This window comes from Triturus cristatus, chromosome 4_2 (assembly GCF_964204655.1).
Source record: "Triturus cristatus chromosome 4_2, aTriCri1.1, whole genome shotgun sequence".
In the NCBI taxonomy this organism is placed as follows: Eukaryota; Metazoa; Chordata; class Amphibia; order Caudata; family Salamandridae; genus Triturus; species Triturus cristatus.
In genome coordinates this window covers 335,701,349-335,718,471 of record NC_140586.1, presented here as the reverse complement: position 1 = coordinate 335,718,471, position 17,123 = coordinate 335,701,349, and the positions used below count along the sequence as shown (strand labels likewise).

The 17,123-nt window shown below is 49.1% G+C and overlaps 1 protein-coding gene across 5 annotated transcripts in view; it reads left to right on the top strand.

Annotated features, from left to right (window-relative positions):
- Positions 1-17,123, top strand: part of SMG7 (SMG7 nonsense mediated mRNA decay factor) — a 596,979-nt gene that overhangs the window by 222,165 nt on the left and 357,691 nt on the right. For all 5 annotated transcript variants that reach the window (XM_085601728.1, XM_085601725.1, XM_085601727.1 and 2 more), the window contains one exon: positions 9,576-9,732. In XM_085601728.1, the coding sequence (XP_085457854.1) occupies positions 9,576-9,732 (157 nt within the window). The remainder of the gene's footprint in view (positions 1-9,575; positions 9,733-17,123) is intronic.

The following is a 17,123-nucleotide window of genomic DNA, read 5'->3' as shown; positions in this document are numbered from 1 at the left end:
GCGCATCTCAATACAATTCCTGTTACTCAGAACATTTTGTACTGGCTCCTCCTATAGTGGTCACCCTTCCAGTTTACTTTGCGGGCGACTGTGGTTCCTCCCTGCCGAGTGGCTGGTGTCGCTTGTAGATCTGGACTTTATCTGTCCGGTTCTGCAGCAAAATGGCTGTTGATACCTATGGTGCACTCTTGTTTCTTGTATGCCATTCATCCTTATGGCTGAGTCTTCTCCTGATGTTTGTTCTGTCTGGCGTCTACACACATCCAGGCACGTACACTAGGTCTTTGCTGCTGTGTCTGTGGGCTTGCCATGGACTTCTTGTAGGTGCAGTCCTTCATTCTGTGTGTGTTCGCTTCACAGGTCCCTTTCACAGGTTACATACCTGGTGAGGCATCTCTCGCATCTGGACTATTCTCACGGCACATCCGTGTGTCCTTCCTTTTTACGTGGAGTGGTCCTGGCTGTACACATGGTCTACCCTTTGTACTTCTGCCTCCCGCATGTGCTTTTTGTAGTCATGATTTTGTTTTTGATGTCTGCCCTTTCCAATGTCTCTTTGGGAAGGGGAGATTGCGAACTGTCAAGTCTGGGGTCTCTAGTGAACTTGGCTCTTCCTGGGCATGGTCAGCATCCTACCGCTGCTGTCCCCGGTGTCCTCGTTGGTGCGCTTCCACAGTGCTTCTCTACTGTTGGGCAAGTTCACCTGCATGTTTGGACTCAGTCATACAGTCTTGTCCTCTCTGGGCCCTTCTCTTTGCACACTCGTCTGATCCTGCAGATCCCTCTGTTCCTATCATCGCTTCCTTTTCTTTTCCTGAACTTTTGGGCTCTCTCATTCCGCACTGCCCTTCGGGTTCTGTGCTCCCTTTCTACACTGTGTACACTGATGTGCTTCCAGGCTGTCCCTCTGCGGCTTGTGATCCTTTGCCTCCCACTGTTTGTCACTCCTCGCAGAGCTTTTGGCTGCTGTCCCCACTGTTTCATCAACTTGTTGACAGCTGGGTTCCTTTGGAACTTGTTGGGGTTCACTCGCATATCCTAAGTGAAGGAATCTGCGGCTAAATGTCTATCAGATGAACGAGTTACTTACCTTCGGTAACGATGTATCTGGTAGAGACAGTCTAGCTGCATATTCCTTCCGCCCACCCATCCTCCCAGTTCTGTGAGGACATTTTCAGGTTGGATTTTCTGCTCTCTCCTCCCTGGGGGTGGCTTTGTCTTCCTGCGGGTGACATCTTTCCTCCACGGAAGGATGGTTCTTTCTGTTTTTCCATGTTTTGCTCCTCCCATTCTAGTGATGGGGCAGAGGGTTCATGTCTCCTCCTACATTCCTACACCCTGGTTCTTCCAGTGTGGGGCCTCCTAATGTTCTTCCCTCCTTCCCACCCACCCACCCTTTTCCGTTGTTTTAGGGTCTCTTGTCTTTGACTCTACTACAGTCAATTGGCTTGGGCTCTCCTTCTCTGAGCTTCAGTCCCATAGTTCTCTTACAGAGGTTAAGGTATGCCTAGTTTTGCCAACCTTTGGTGGATCGTTTTTAATTTTATAGTTCAGGTCTTGTTGCCGGTCACGGTCGGATCTTGTGATTGCAGGCTTTCTGTTGTCTGCCTTGGCATTCTTTTCATTTTCGTTTGCTTCGGGGAGGACATTGCCTTCGCCTTTGCAGGGATGCTTCTCAGAGCGCTGCTTGGCTCTTTCTCTTCAATTGCTTCAGTGTACAGTGCTTGTTACTGTCCCTTAGGGTGATGTTTCTCACATCCCGTTCTTTTTGTTTAATTTTTCACACACTGTTCCCATACTCTGTTTTTTGTAGTGGCTCCGCGTTGCCGGGCGGAAAAGTTTCTCCGAAGAAAACTAACGTCAATGCGCCGGGAGGGACTTGTATGGCTTCGCTGACGTCATGTCTGCGGACGACGTCAGGGCGGAGCCATGCAGCGCCAGCATGCAGAGGTGCTCCTGCAAAAAAAATCCGATGCCAGTCTGATGCCTGGGGATATTCTAAGTTAAGGAATCTGCGGCTAGACTGTGTCTCTAACAGATTCATCGGTACCGAAGGTAAATAACTCGTACTTTTGGATATTCCAGCCACAACAGGAGCACAATACCTGCCCATGTTGGCACAGGCACACATGCTTGTGATACTGGTATCTCTTGGTTTGAAATAGACATAGCTCACTCTCCCCTGAAACACAAATTAGGCAACTCCTATTGTAAATTAGAATTATTTGCACTGGGTCCTAGAAAACTTAAGCTTAAAGCCAAGAGGTGCGTGTTGCTTTAAAATATGCCTCTAGGGTGGCGTGGCCGGGCAAGATGGCAGAGTGGACGTAATCCATCTCTGCTCCCGGACCGCGCTAGAGTTCAGAGTGAATAAGTGCTGATGCAAGCTGCCTAGAATGCTGTCCAGAACACCCAGCGGTAGCTGCGAGTTTGGTGCTGGAGTGGATCTCTTGCGATCACGGAGAGCTCGCTGCTTAGGGCCACATCGGAGCTGCTCAAGATGGCGACTGCCGCCCCCTGAGCCACAGCGTCTTCCAACTGCCACGGAGATTGTCACGAAGCCGACCCGGGGACGTGAACACAACCTCACCGGGTGAGCATACATGATGAAGGAGATGCGGTCTAACTGATGGGGGGAGAGGGGGAACGAGTGCTCCGGAGCCACGCCACAGATGGGCACGCCGCTATATGCTGCATCGCGGGGGCTCACAAGAATGCTAGAGACCCTGCGGCAATCCTAATAAGAAGGGCGACACGCAAGTAAGAAAGGGGGGCCCGCTTGCTTTCATTATGGACTTACGTTTTTGACTGACCGGGCGAATATTGAGGGCAACAGACAAACCTTGCCTGACCTTGCTGACTTACTCCCCTTAAGTTGTAAGCACACCATCCAGCCTGGGATCGAACCGACGGGGAGAGTCACGCGCTTTACAGCATGCTGTCTTGCCACAGGGCCCAGACACTTTGGGTGGGCTGAGGCTGATCTCCAACAAAGCACACGGATACAAAGGTGAGGGGCCCGCGCTTCTCAGTCAGGCATGCTCCAGACGTGTGAAGGCCCCAGCATTCACACACACGCTAGACTTCAAGTAGGCTACTAAGATGGCACTGGTTTGGAAGGGAGGCCTACCGAAGTGACTACCTTTCCCCACAGCTGGGGGCCTACCAGCAGCGACGAGTCCAAGCCGGTCCAACAGGCGGGATTACACGGAGCGACTCTGGGCCCGGAAGTCGATCGGCTGAGAGGAATAACCAACCCGCAAGAGTCCACAGCGTGGCCTATTCCCACACAACAGGGCGACACCGCTGCGGAAGACCTGGACACGCAGGAGACAGGAGCAGACTCAATAACTGCTAGTCACTCGCGACAGAGGCTTATAATAGAAAACGACACTACAGCAGCGGGCTGCCCTTGCTGTAATAGTGGGGGTGTTTTAGGACTCGCACCAATGCCCCCGAAGAAGGCGCTGAACAGAACCTCAACTAAAGTCTCTAGCTTCTTTTAACCAGCGGACAAACATTTGCCATTGGAACACGACGCCTCAACAGACACCATGGCCCTCACTAAAGACGACCTCATGGCATCCCTTCAGGATTTTTAAATGGAACTCGGGAGGGAACCCAGCCAGGACATTAAGGCCTCTATTGATCAGCTGAAGTCGGACCTACACAAAAAATGTCCACCCTCCAACAAGATGTGGACTTGGTAGGAAGTAGGGTGCTGGACTTGGAAAAGCAGGCTCAAGAAGTCGACAAACGCACCGCCGACATGAAATATGAAATGCATTGCCTCCAGGACCAGCTGCGCCAAACCCAGTTAAAAGCTGAAGATTATGAAAATAGAGCATGGAGGGACAACATACGAATCCGGGACCTGGAGGAGAGAGCCGACGGGCCTGAGCTGGAGGCTTTCCTCGAGGGCCTGTTTGCAGAGATTATACACCCGCAAACACTCAAGATCAAGTTGGAACGGGTTCATCGGAGGCCCAATGACCGGAGAACGGAAGTGGACGCGAGATGTACTGACAAATTTCACTCCTATAAGGTGAAGGAGGCGATTCTTCTGGCGGCCTGAACAAAAAAAAGAATTTCCTTCCAGGGCCACACCTGTAGCATCTACCAGGACCAGGCACCCGCAAGGTTGGCAAGGAGGCAGCAGTTCAGACCAATAACGACAAAATTGCGCGAGGACAAAGTCTGATACTGTTGGACATTCCCGTTTGGCCCGAGCTTCGAACATAAAAACAAGCAGCGACATATTACGGACTTGAGAGAGGGATTGGAACTGCTGGGTGTCCCTACGGACAAACCTGAGCCCTTGCAAAGCAAAGATCAAGGGCCCACACGAAATAGCGCATCTACGTCGCAATTGTCCAGCAGCCCATGGGAAAACCACAGGTGAAGCACAAACGTGGTCCGCGCTCTCAACGTTCAAGGAGCTACGTACTCTCCCAAGAAGGACCAATACGCTCAGGCGAGAGACTCCTACAGCCAGAATCAGATCAATAATGCCGCGATCAAGGGCGGACTCGACCTATTATACATGGGGAATCTTGAAGCACCATGGCTGCACCACTCTGATTCACCAGCCCAAGGAAGACCCATGAGGATGGACTACAGTCGGGGGGGAAAAGACATGACTTAGCTCACAAATCTACGGGGCCGCAGTATTTACTGCAACGGAACAGAAAGTCAAGACTGAAGACCACCCGTAGACTTAAAAACACTCCCTGACCCAGGGGCTTGGCTAAAACAAAGCTGGCCTCATAAGATTGGCTATGTAATGCAGTCAGCCAAAACTCTAATACTCTGGTCGGGCGCGGATCCGGATGCAGGTCGTGTCGTCCCCTAACATGTCCAGTAGGGTAATAACACCCACTGTCGGAGAACTGTAATCGATCCGACACAGGTTACTGTTGGTAACGCTATGTTTTATTTTGTCTAATTGGTTGGGCAGGGTTTTGGGTATGGTGGTGGCACTTTTTAAAGTTATTGAAATTATGCTCTAGTCAGGAGGCACTCCTTATGGCAGGCGAGGACCGGGAACTCACTGATCACGGTTACTAACACGTGACACATAGTTCTGACGCACAGATATGCGAGATTGAAGGGGGGGGGACAACGCTGGATAGATGGTACTCCCCATAGGCTCCTGGAATGTGAAGGGACTTAACTCCCCCCAAAAACAACAACAAATCTGGAAATATCTTACGGACCATCACTTCGATATAGTGGCTCTTCAAGAGACACACCTTTCAAGGGCAGAAGAAGCCCGACTTAGACATAAACAATACCCACTGATCTATAGATCCTCTGCGCTCACTAAATACCGGGGAGTTGAACTCCTCTTTCATAGATCCACAAAATTCCAACCCACAGGCATTCGGACGTACAAGGAGCGAAGGCTAGTTATGGTTAAGGGCACTCTGAGGGGTAAATTATGCACATTTGTAGTAGTGTACGTGCCTAATGTGGGGCAGGCAGCCTTTTTAAACTCACTCGTAGGTAACATACAGGATTTTGCAGTAGGGCCAACAATCTTACTGGGTGATTTCAACCTGACCTGGCGAGCAAAGCTTGATAGCACTCACTCAGCCACATAGACTAGGCAATAATTCCTTCTCCGCAGAGGTTAATTAACAAATACACAACTTGGGCTTCAGAGATGCCTGGCGCACCCTATACCCCCAGACAAAAGGCTACACCTTTTATTCTCACGTCCACCATACATATTCCAGACTCTATTATATTTTTTAGTCAGAATCTAGTTGGGACCCTCCGAGAAGCCAAGATTTTCCCTCTTTCTATATCGGACCACTGCCCTGTAGCGATCTGTCCTGCATGGAGTGGGATCGCGTCTCCAACACCCAAGTGATACTTCCCAACTTCACTCACGAGAGACAGAGTGCTCCGTACTGAACGAAGGGAAGCGACCACAGACTTTTTTGCCCTCAATGCCCCCGAAGATACATCGGTGTTTAATAATTGGGACGCTTTTAAAGCGGTTCTATGAGGGAAATGCATAGCACTCAATTCCACCCTGAACAAACAGAGAACTAAGCAAAGGGAGGACTTCGAGGTAGAATTGGAACAGGCCTAAACTGCTCACAAAAACAACCCCACTAGAGGGCTGCTATACGTACCCTGACAGCATAACGGGGGAAACTTACGGCTATTTATAACGGGGTAGAGCTCACATTTTTGAAACTGCGTCAACTCTCCTACTCTCAAGGAAATAAAATAGGTAAACACCTAGCCAGACAATTAAAAGAGAAGTGGGAAAAGGAATACATAGGTGGCATACAGGACTGGGAAGGAGGATTGATACATAAAAATGCAGAAAAGGCTGATATCTTTGGATCTTTTTACAAGACACTATACACTGGAGAACCACGAGACACAGATATGCAACAGACCTACCTTCAGACTCTACAGCTTCCCCAGGTATCGCAGGAGTGGAACGATAAACTCACGTCTCCTATAACTCCAGAAGAGGTGGGCTCAGTAATTAACTCGCTTAGAATCCATAAAGCGCTAGGCCCAGACAGACTGATGGCCCAGTTCTATGAAACCTTTGCGCCGGAAATCATCCCTCACCTTGTACGGCTCTTTAACAAAATGGCTGAGGAAGGAGAGGTGACTCACTTGATGGCTGAGGCGTTTGTCACAGTTATTCCCAAACCGGGGAAGATTACGCAATTATGCTCCTCATACCGCCCATCGCCCTTTTAAATTTAGATGCAAAGCTCTACTCTACTCTATCTAGGCTGTCCTGTTAAATGATCTTATGCCAGCTCTAATCCACCCTGATTAATCTGCATTCCTTAGAGGCCGTCAAACCCACAAACACCCGGCGTATCGTACACCTCATTGAGAAAGCTACCAAACGAAAGATCCCAGCAGCGCTTGTCGGGTTGGATGCTGAGAAGGCCTTTGACAGGGAGGATTGGCCATTTCTTTTTACTACGCTCACACATTTCGGATTCGCAATAAATGTATCACTTTGATTAGGGCCAACTATACACAACCCTGTTCTAGAGTACAAGTGAATGGAGTACAGTCCGCTCCCCTCCCCCTTACCAGAGGAACCAGTTAAGGGTGCCCATTGTCGCCCCTACTTTTTGCCCTCAGTATCGAGCCATTGGCGATGTCCATCCGGGCGTCACCAGAGATCAAGGGAATCTTTTAGTGACGAAAGCCACAAAAAATCGCTGTTTGCAGACGACGTGCTTGTATCTCCCCCAGTCCCATCCCACTCCTTCCCTGAACTACAATCTGAACTTGCAAGGTTGGAAGCTGTAGCAGGATTCAAGGTTAATTTAGGTAAGTCATATATACTTAATCTTACCGTCTCAGAAGAAGAGGTCCGGGAACTACAGACACACACCCTACTCCAGTGGACCTCTCGCCCGCTGCAATATTTGGGGGTCCAGTTGACACCACGCGTGGAAGAGCTTTACAAGGCCAACTTCCTGGCCTCTCTTGGTAGGCTTCAAACAGATCTTGCATGCTGGAAACCACTTTTTATATCGTGGCTCGGCCGTATACACGCGGTCAAAATGACAGTACTCCCTAAACTCTTGTACCTTTTTCAGGCATTCCCCATCGTAAGGAATTCCTCCCTAGAGTGAAGTCCATGATTTAATGGTTCATATGGCAAGGGGGCGGGCACGCTTTTCATTCTCTATACTAAGACGACCAAGGACAGAGGGAGGAGTGGGCCTACCAGATTTCGGCTTATACTATAAAGCTGCCCAACTGAGGGTAGTGACAGTGGTCCAAGAGGGAGTCAGAGAAACACTGGCTCCACATGGATCGAGCTATTGCAGGGAAAACTATTTGGGACCTTATATGGAGACCCAAAAGGGAGCGCCCCCAAAATGCCTACATTAGTACTCCCACGCGCGCACCACCTTGAAAGTGTTGGACTCCATATCTGGGAACGACCACTGGACTACATTCTCCTCACACTATACACCCCTCCATTTTAATTCGGCCTTCCCTCCGGCACTTCAGGAGGGACCTTTTACTCCCTGGAAGGAGGGTGGCTGTCTTGCACTTACGCACCTATTTCATAACTCTGATATCCTTACCTTCGAAAATTGCAGAAGGGATTACGGCACGGAGCCCGCTGAACATTTCCATTATATCCCATTGAAGCATTGGGTCCTCACACCTTACATTCACGAAGCAGCTACACGAGAACTCGCGAAGTTCGAAACCTTTGTGCAGAAGGTAGACAAGATGAAAGGGGTGATTTCATTTCTATACAACCATCTGCTTACCTCTACACACTCTCCAAGACCCCGATACATGAATATGTGGGAATGGATGACACAGCGCGATATAACCGATAGGGAATGGTCTGGGTTGTGGTCAGACATTACGAAATTTAACCATTCCTTAGAGCTTCGGGAAGCACATCTCCAAACAATGATTGATTGGTACCTTTATCCCGCTAAGCTTAAAAGAATATTCTCGAACACATCTGATAAATGCTGGAGGGGATGCGGGCTACTGGGAGACTTCCAACACATTTGGTGGGATTGCGCCACGATAAGACCATTCTGGGATGAAATCCTCGCACAAATTAAAAGCATACTGGGTTACCCCATCCCGACCACTATGGCAGAGACCCTATTGGGCCTCCGTGACCCGTCCCTAGAACACCAAACCAAGGCAGACAAGGTTATTATGTGGACATGCATAGGAGCAGCGAAAGTAGGGATAGCAGCAGCCTGGGAGAAGGCTGCGCCTTATATTTCTTGTCTCGAAAGGATGTCGGACATCTTCCGAGATGACTATAAACGTTTTGAATACAAATGGGGCCCACTGGTTGCCTTTCTTACACGGGGACTGCGGCTAGCAGTCTGTCCTCCATCCGTGAGAGACATGCACCTCTTTCAATTTTAAACTGTCTGTATGGGACTAGAACTTGCAACATCCTGATACTGTGCCACTGCCACCATTCTTTTGTTTGGTAGGGAGGGGGGTGGGACTCTATTTACTTTTTTGGGTTGTTTCTTAGGTTCTTGATCTTTTAAGGGACACCTTCCCAGTTAGGAGTAGAGTTAAAACTTGTCACAAAAGAGACTGGCAAAGAGTATGCTTCTTACGGCAGACACATTCAGTACAATACTAGAAACTGCACTTGTAATTACAGGTTGTTTTAAGGGTAGGCTTGGAAATGTGCCTTGTATGACAAATCGCCCTGGTCGTTAATACTGCTATGCTTTGTAAGACTATTTTGATGCTTCTAATGTCACACTGTATCGCAGTATATGCTAAAATGTTAATATATGTTTGACAAAAAAAATGCCTGTAACAGTCATCTTTTTAGCTTTCAGTAGTCGCAGAACTTTATTCTCTACTCTAGTGTAAAAGTTAGCTTACCAATTTAGCTAATGACTGCTTTCCAAGCATTGAGCAGATGTTCAAGGTATATCTGAAAAATTTAGATATTTCACCAATTACACATGGCTTTGCATCTTATTACAATCAGAATGTCTCTGTGAGGCATGTAGTGATGTGGATCTGTCTGGACCCCTTAACCGTTGACCCTTTCTTATCCATAGTGTCCTTTCTTGGTGTATTGTGCAAGTGGCCGCTTCAGAGCTCATACCGGGATGAATCCACTATTGCTGACCCCCTACCTGCCATTAATGTCTCTTTGGATTGGCTAAAACTCAGACCCAGCGTCTTCCAGGAGCCCACAGTTCATGAAAGACAATAGTGAGTAGTGAAATGTTCTCTTGGGGAATGTGTCACTTTTTTCTGCAAGATGTTAAATGGAATGCACAATGCTTACTTTATAAGTATACACGTATGTATGTGTGTATTTGTATATTTTATAGGGGTGTGTGTGTGTGTGTATATATATGTGTGTATGTATGTGTATATATATATATATATATATATATATAATCTACTGGCGGTCGCCAGTAGATAGTTATAGTTAGGACCGTGTTTCCATAGGAAATCTGAAAATTCTATTTTGATTAACTTTAGCGCCGGTTGACGAATCCTCGCGAAATTTTCAAAACTAATGGGGCACTCCGTTCAGCTCCTACCCTGAAAGTCTCGGGGTGATTCGTCAAGCGGGGGCCCTGAAAAAAGGGGGGTCCCAAAACGCGTTTTCTCCATGCATTTTCCCATAGGACCTTTAGTCGAAGGTACAGCCCGAACGGCTGAACAGAATTACTTGAAATTTGGCAGAGAGGTAGTCCTCAGGTCAGGTCAGGGAAGTGCCTTTTGCATGTATGGAGTCAATCTGTTCAGTATTTCCTGAGAAAATTGCAGGTAAAAGCACATACATATCTATAGCCGCGCACGGTGCGCGAACCCAATTCTGATTGGTGGTTACATGTCAGTCAACGTTCGAACCGGTCGAAATCAGGAAGTGTCGGCCGCCATTTGGTTTGTTGGTGCGAGAGTGAAAAATAGAGGTGGCGAACGTGAAAAGGGGGCAGGGTAGAGATTTCCTGACCCCCTAGCCTTTGTCAGGGGGTCCCTAAAGGACCCCGAAGGGTGAAAAAACATTTTTTTTTTTTTTTTAAATCGTGGGGTGCGCGCACGGTGAAAATCTTTAAAAAAAAAAAAAAATACATAACTTGGCATTTAAAAAAACGTACAAATTCACTTAAAAAACCATAGGTTTCACACACGTTATATTTAGGTGGACATTTCACTCGTAAAAAACCAATTAAATTCCACCGTTAGTTAGTTCAGATAACTATAACTCGCGCAACCGCCACTCTATCACAAGGATGATGTCATCAGTGATGTCATCAGTGATAGTGATGTCATCAGTGATGTCATGAGTGATGCCACTGACCATGTCATGAGTGATGTAATATGTGACGTCATGAGCACTGGATTGCGGGCGCACGAGTTATAGTTATCTGAACTAACTATAACGGTGGAATTTCATTGCTTTTTTACGAGTGAAATGTCCACCTAACTATAACATGTGTGAAACCTATGGTTTTTTAAGTGAATATATATATATTTATGTTTGTAGCATGTATGGTTGTAGATGCACATGATTAGCTTACTCCTGATATCAATCAGGAACATTTGTAGAGCACGCTACTCACCCGCGAGGGTCTCAAGGCGCTGGGAGGGGGGGGTGCCGCTACTGCTCGAAAAGCCAGGTCTTGAGGTGCTTCCTGAAGGAGAGATGGTCCTGGGTCAGTCGTAGGGGGGTGGGGAGGGAGTTCCACTTCTTGGCTGCCAGGTAGGAGAAGGATCTTCCTCCGGCGGTGGTTCTGCGAATCCGTGGGACGGGGACGAGGCTGGCGGAGCGGAGCTGGCGGGTAGGTGTGTAGAACGTGAGGCGGGTATTGAGGTATTCGGGGCCCATGTCGTGGAGAGCCTTGTGGGCGTGGGTGAGGAGTCTGAAGGTGATCCTCTTGCTGACGGGGAGCCAGTGCAGGTCTCTCAGGTGTGCAGAGATGTGGCTGTGTCGGGGAATGTCCAGGATGAGTCGTGCAGCTGCGTTCTGAATGCGCTGGAGTCTTTTCTGTAGTTTGGCGGTGGTCCCAGCGTAGAGGGCGTTCCCGTAGTCCAGTCGGCTGGTGACGAGGGCCTGGGTGACTGTCTTCCTGGTTCCAGTGGGGATCCACCGGAAGATCTTTCGGAGCATGCAGAGGGTGTTGAAGCAGGAAGATTTAACAGCGTTGACTTGCTTGGTCATCGCGAGGAAGGAGTCCAGGATGAATCCCAGGTTGCGTGCGTGGTCCGTGGGCTTGGGGGCGGTGCCCAGGGCAGGGGGCCACCAGGAGTCGTCCCAGGCGGAGGGGGATGGTCTGGGGATGAGGACTTCCGTCTTGTCTGAGTTCAGCTTCAGACAGCTGAGCTTCATCCATTCCGCGACGTCTTTCATTCCTTCCTGGAAGCTGGCTCTGGTGGGGTCGTTGATGAGGGAGAGGATCAGTTGGGTGTCGTCGGCGTAGGAGATGATGTTGAGGTTGTGGTTGTGTGTAATGGCTGCGAGGGGGCTCATGTAGACGTTGAAGAGGGTAGGGCTGAGCGAGGATCCTTGGGGTTCGCCGCAGATGATCTTGGTGGCCGCTGCGCGGAAGGGCGGAAGACGGACACTCTGAGTTCTGTCCGAGAGGAAGGAGGTGATCCATTCCAGGGCTTTTCCTTGGATCCTGGCGTGGTGGAGGCGGGTTGTCAGGGTGTGGTGGCAGACAGTGTCGAATGCGGCCGACAGGTCGAGGAGGATGAGGGCGGCAGTTTCACCGTTGTCAAGCAGGGACCTGATGTCGTCGGTGGCTGCGATGAGGGCGGTCTCGGTGCTGTGGTTCGCTCGGAATCCGGACTGCGATGGGTCTAGGGAGCTGTTCGTCTCGAGGAAGGTGGTCAGCTGTTTGACGGTTTTCTCGATGACTTTTGCGGGGAAGGGGAGGAGCGAGATGGGACGGAAGTTCTTGAGGTCTGTGGGGTCCGCGGTGGGTTTCTTCAGTAGGGCGCTGATCTCTGCATGCTTCCTGCTCTCCAGTGTTGGTCTCGGACATTTGCAAGGTGTTTATCTTTGCAGTCTCCCACGCCACTCAGTGACTTCTTTCAGGGTGCATTGAGCATGGGCACCGCTATCCAGTTGGAACGTACGGAGTGGGCTCCAAGTTTGCCATGTTCTCCACATGCCAGTCGTGTCCCATCAGTGGCCTTGTCAATCTCTTGCATCGGGCTCTTTCGAACTGCGTTATGACCCAAGAATTCACTGGAAATCCCTCAGACCTCAAGGTCCATAGTTGTCGAGTTTCACTCAGGGTTTAGCCCCCTTCTGGGGCCCAACACACTTCTAGACTCCATCGCCCGAGAATGGTCTTCGGTGATGGAACACACGCCACTTGAAGTGTTGTCAATGCCACACAAAATATCCATTGACTGAGAAGGTGTAACCTACTCCTGTCACTAGACCACAACAAAGCCACCTGTCCCTTGTGTCATGACTTCCTGGCGAAGAAGATCCTCTGGTATAGGAGGGAACAAGACCGGTTCCCCAGCAACATGCAGCAGTAGAACATATCTGGCACCCCAGACATCTTTGGGAAGAAAATGCACTTGGCTACAAAAGTAATGGTCGCTGAGCGCCGGATCGCTCTCACTGAACAAGTGTGAAGGCGACCAGCCAAATGATGCTGCTCCAGCACAGAAGACTGGGCCTCAGGTTAAAATCACGCAGAGAACCTAGAGTACCTCAGGGGCTCAGTAAGAGCATAAGATGGTACCTTGAATCGAGGTAGAGCAACACTCCCATAGGAGTAGAGAATTGAGCTCTGAGCATGGTGGTCGAGGCAAATCCACACACGGACCATTGCTGGCTAATAGCTCTGGTTGTCTAAGGGTCTTTTCACCCTTATGACGAGCCAATGTGGGAGGGGACTCTCTGATGACCAGTGGGGCAACTATAACGTAGAGTCATCGTGGACACTAACTCGGACATTATCGTTTCAGAGCTTTAGCCCAAGCTTATGCAGCTGCATACCATGAAAGTATTCAGTTGGCAGCCACCAACCATTGAGTGGATATGCATGTAATAGAGGAGCAAGATTATTTCCTCCTGTAGACTCTTTCCAAAGTGGAGTGCTCTGTCCACTTTCTCCCTGTGCTAAAGGGGATGCGAAAGTCTGCCCCTAATAACATGAGAGAACCTGTCAAGGCTAGAGACGTCACCCCATGGTAGACAATAAATTCAAACCTTCCCTCAATTATTCCGTGTAGTAATTAGGAGGCATGTCTCAACTGGAGTCCCTAGTGGTGCATGCTTCTCGCAAACCCACCTCTGTCCAAATCACTCTCCTCCAGATAAGGAGAGCAAGATTAACGGTGTAGGCAAGCGGTTTTGGGAACAGCCGTTGACAGATATCCAAATCTGGGGCCGTATTACAGATGGTGCCCTGGGGGTGCAATGGGCTTTTGCGTCTGCTTTGTGCGCCCCGGGGCACTTTGGTTTTATAGAAGGGGACACAGACGCTTGTGTGTCCCCTTCTATAATACCAATAGCATTGGCCCACTTGAAGCGCCAGCGATATCAACTGAGGGTGTTCCCTGATTTGCATAGGGGTGTGCCTTATGCAAATGAGGGATTTCCTTTGACTCTGCACCCGCGCTGTATTGCGGGCGCAGAGTCAAAGAAGCCCTCAGGAGGCACACTGACAGTTTGCCATTTAAAATGTGGCACACAGTCTGCGCCTCCTGGCAGCAGCTCTCTGCCAGGAGGCGCAGACCCCCAAACCCCCCCCCCCCCCCCCTTTCCCACGACATCCCTTTGCAGGCAGGTGCAGTCACTGACTGCACTCACCTGCAAGGGGATCTCTAAACCCCATTGAAAGAGCAGGCAGCACTGAAAACACGGAGTGGCTGGTGGCAGCACATACACCATAGTGGGGCGCGTTATCACTGTTTTTAAGGTGCGCCGGGCACAAACAGTGATAATGTGTTATACGCCCCCTGGTGCTCTATCAAATAAGGTAGGGCATAATGGAAATAGATGGAGGTCCTCCTTAAACACTGCCTGGAACAGTTCCAAAAGAAGAGTGGAAGAGATTGCTGGAGGGCTAAATCATCTCCAGTGCCAATATCCATAGTGCGGTGGATGCCGCAGGCACTGCTTCTAGAGGAGTCAATGCCAGTGTCCTACTTCGACCCCACGCCTGGCTCGATCTCCGGGTTTAAACCAGAGGTTCAGCAACATCTCGGCAACCTCCCATTTTGAATGGGAATGCCTTTTTGGACCAAATTTGATGAAATGCTCAAAAAAGATATGGAGACAGCCAAGTCAATGGGGCTCTCGAGGCTGTAACATGTAAGGGCTCATTTCGGAGACTCCAACCCAAACCACCTCTCCCGAGCAGCCCCACTCCTATCGGAGGCTGCAGCAGGCATAAAATCCTCATGGCATAAAAAGCTCTAGCTGTCGGGGGATACAGTAGGGGGGTACTATAGAGGAAACAGAGGTAGGGTTAAGGGAAGTTCCAACAAGTGGTCTGCCGCTACCAAACAGTGACCTGACCGACCACACATTATCTGTTGGGGATGGGAGATTATGATTATTCCTCCCCCAATGGCAGGCAATCACGTCAGACAAATGGGTACTGGCCATCATCCAGCAAGGCTAATGTCTCGGACTGCATTCCACCACTCCCATCCTCCCACCACTCCAATCCTCCTACCACTACCATCCTCCCACCACTACCATCCTCCCACCACTACCATCCTCCCACCATCACACTGGCTCAGTAACCAGCAACTCTCTCATCTAAAGGAAAGTGGCGCATGCACTTCTGCAAAAGGGCGTCGATAGAAGCCGTACCTCTGCAAAATCAGGGGACAGGAGTATACTCGTCCTACTTCTCATTCCCAAAAAGGACGCTACCTCAGTCCTATTCTCGATCTCAACCCCCTCAGGCACTACAACTTACCAAAATCTTTCCAATTGGCAAACCAGCAGGAGGTCACACCCTCATCCAACAAGGGGATTTCATGACCGTGCCCAATCTCAAGGAGACCTGCTTCTATATTCCCATCCACCCTCCCCACTTGTAACTTTTATTTTGTGGTAAATGGACATCACGACCAATTCAGAGTACACCCCTTTGTTGTCACGACTTCGAGTATTCACGAAGTGTCTGGTAGTGGTGGCGATGCATTTCTTCTTGGAACTAATTCACATCTCCCTATACCTTGAAAATTGGCTGATAGAGAGCAGCAACAGGGCTGCAGTGTCTTGCACACATGCAAGTAATGGTGTCCTTGCTTCACACATAGAGCTTTACAGTAAACACCACCAAATTCCACCTCAAACTCCTTCAGGTACTGCCCTTCCTTTGTTTCGTCCTAAATACGGTCACAGGCAAGGCATATCCCAATGAGCGAAAGGTATTTTTTTCAACACCTACTGCCTCTTTTTCAGCCCAGCAGTCTGATCTCAGTGCGCACAGTATGGGAATTATGACATCTTGCATTGCAGTGGTTCCCCATGCAAAGTTTCACATGCGGAGTCTCTGCAAGATTGTTGCACTTTACAGTGGTCACAAGCCATGGGTCAATGGGAAGATCTAAATTTGGATCAGGATAAGGCACATTGCACTCTGCAGGGATGTCAACCACAACCTGGTGCAAAGCAGGCCTTATGCTGACTCAGTTCTGCATGTGGCAATATTTGTAGCCTTGTATTACAGCCAGTAGCAGGGCGGCACACACTCCCCTCTGCTCTCTTACCAGCCCAGAGCATCTGCCTTTGGGCACTCCTCTACAACATTCTCTTCTGGTGGTAGCCAACAATTTTGCTGAGTTGCTTAGCAGGATGCATCAACAGGTCCATGAGTGTGAACTCCACCCCCAGGTCCTCCACAGATGCATTCAGCATTTTGGCACTCTACAAATAGGTGTCTTTGCCATCCCATAAAAAAATGGACCCACACCAACTGTCAATGGAAAGTGCAAATATCTCTAACTCTAATCTTAGTGGCTCCAACCTGGGCCAGACAACCTTTGCTCTCTCACACCTCTTGAGCTATCTATCAGCCTCAGGAGAGGCTTCCCCCTCAGGCTGTACCTTCTCGCTCAAAGACCAGGCTAGGTCAGGCATCCAGATTCAGGGCAGTCTTGTAATTCGGATACCTCTACATTCTCCGAGGATGTATGTCATTCCTGCAGGAGTGGTACAAAAGGTAATGTCACAGTGGACAACAGTCACAATACATAAAGGAAACAAGAAATGGTCTACGTTATCTAATCAGTCGGACACCCCCATTAAATCATTCCACCAATGGATGGGATTTTATTTCATCACAATATTGAGGTAAATCAAATCATAAGGTACAATGTATTTCACATTTAAATATTTTTGAAAGGCAGGTGCACACAGGGTGGGGTGATCGGTGCATGGGAGGGATTTGTGAAAAGTGATGTGAAAAGGGACGGTAGTGCGCGTATATACATCAGCAATCAATCATAACAACCTATCCAGCCAGATGCCTGGCATATACATAAATGACAAATCATTACATAATAGTAGAGTAGATGCAGATATACACTCGCTGTCATCTGTTTGACAATAAAACAAAACTGTTGATGTTTCGACCCCTATATAAAACCGCAAACTTTGTGCC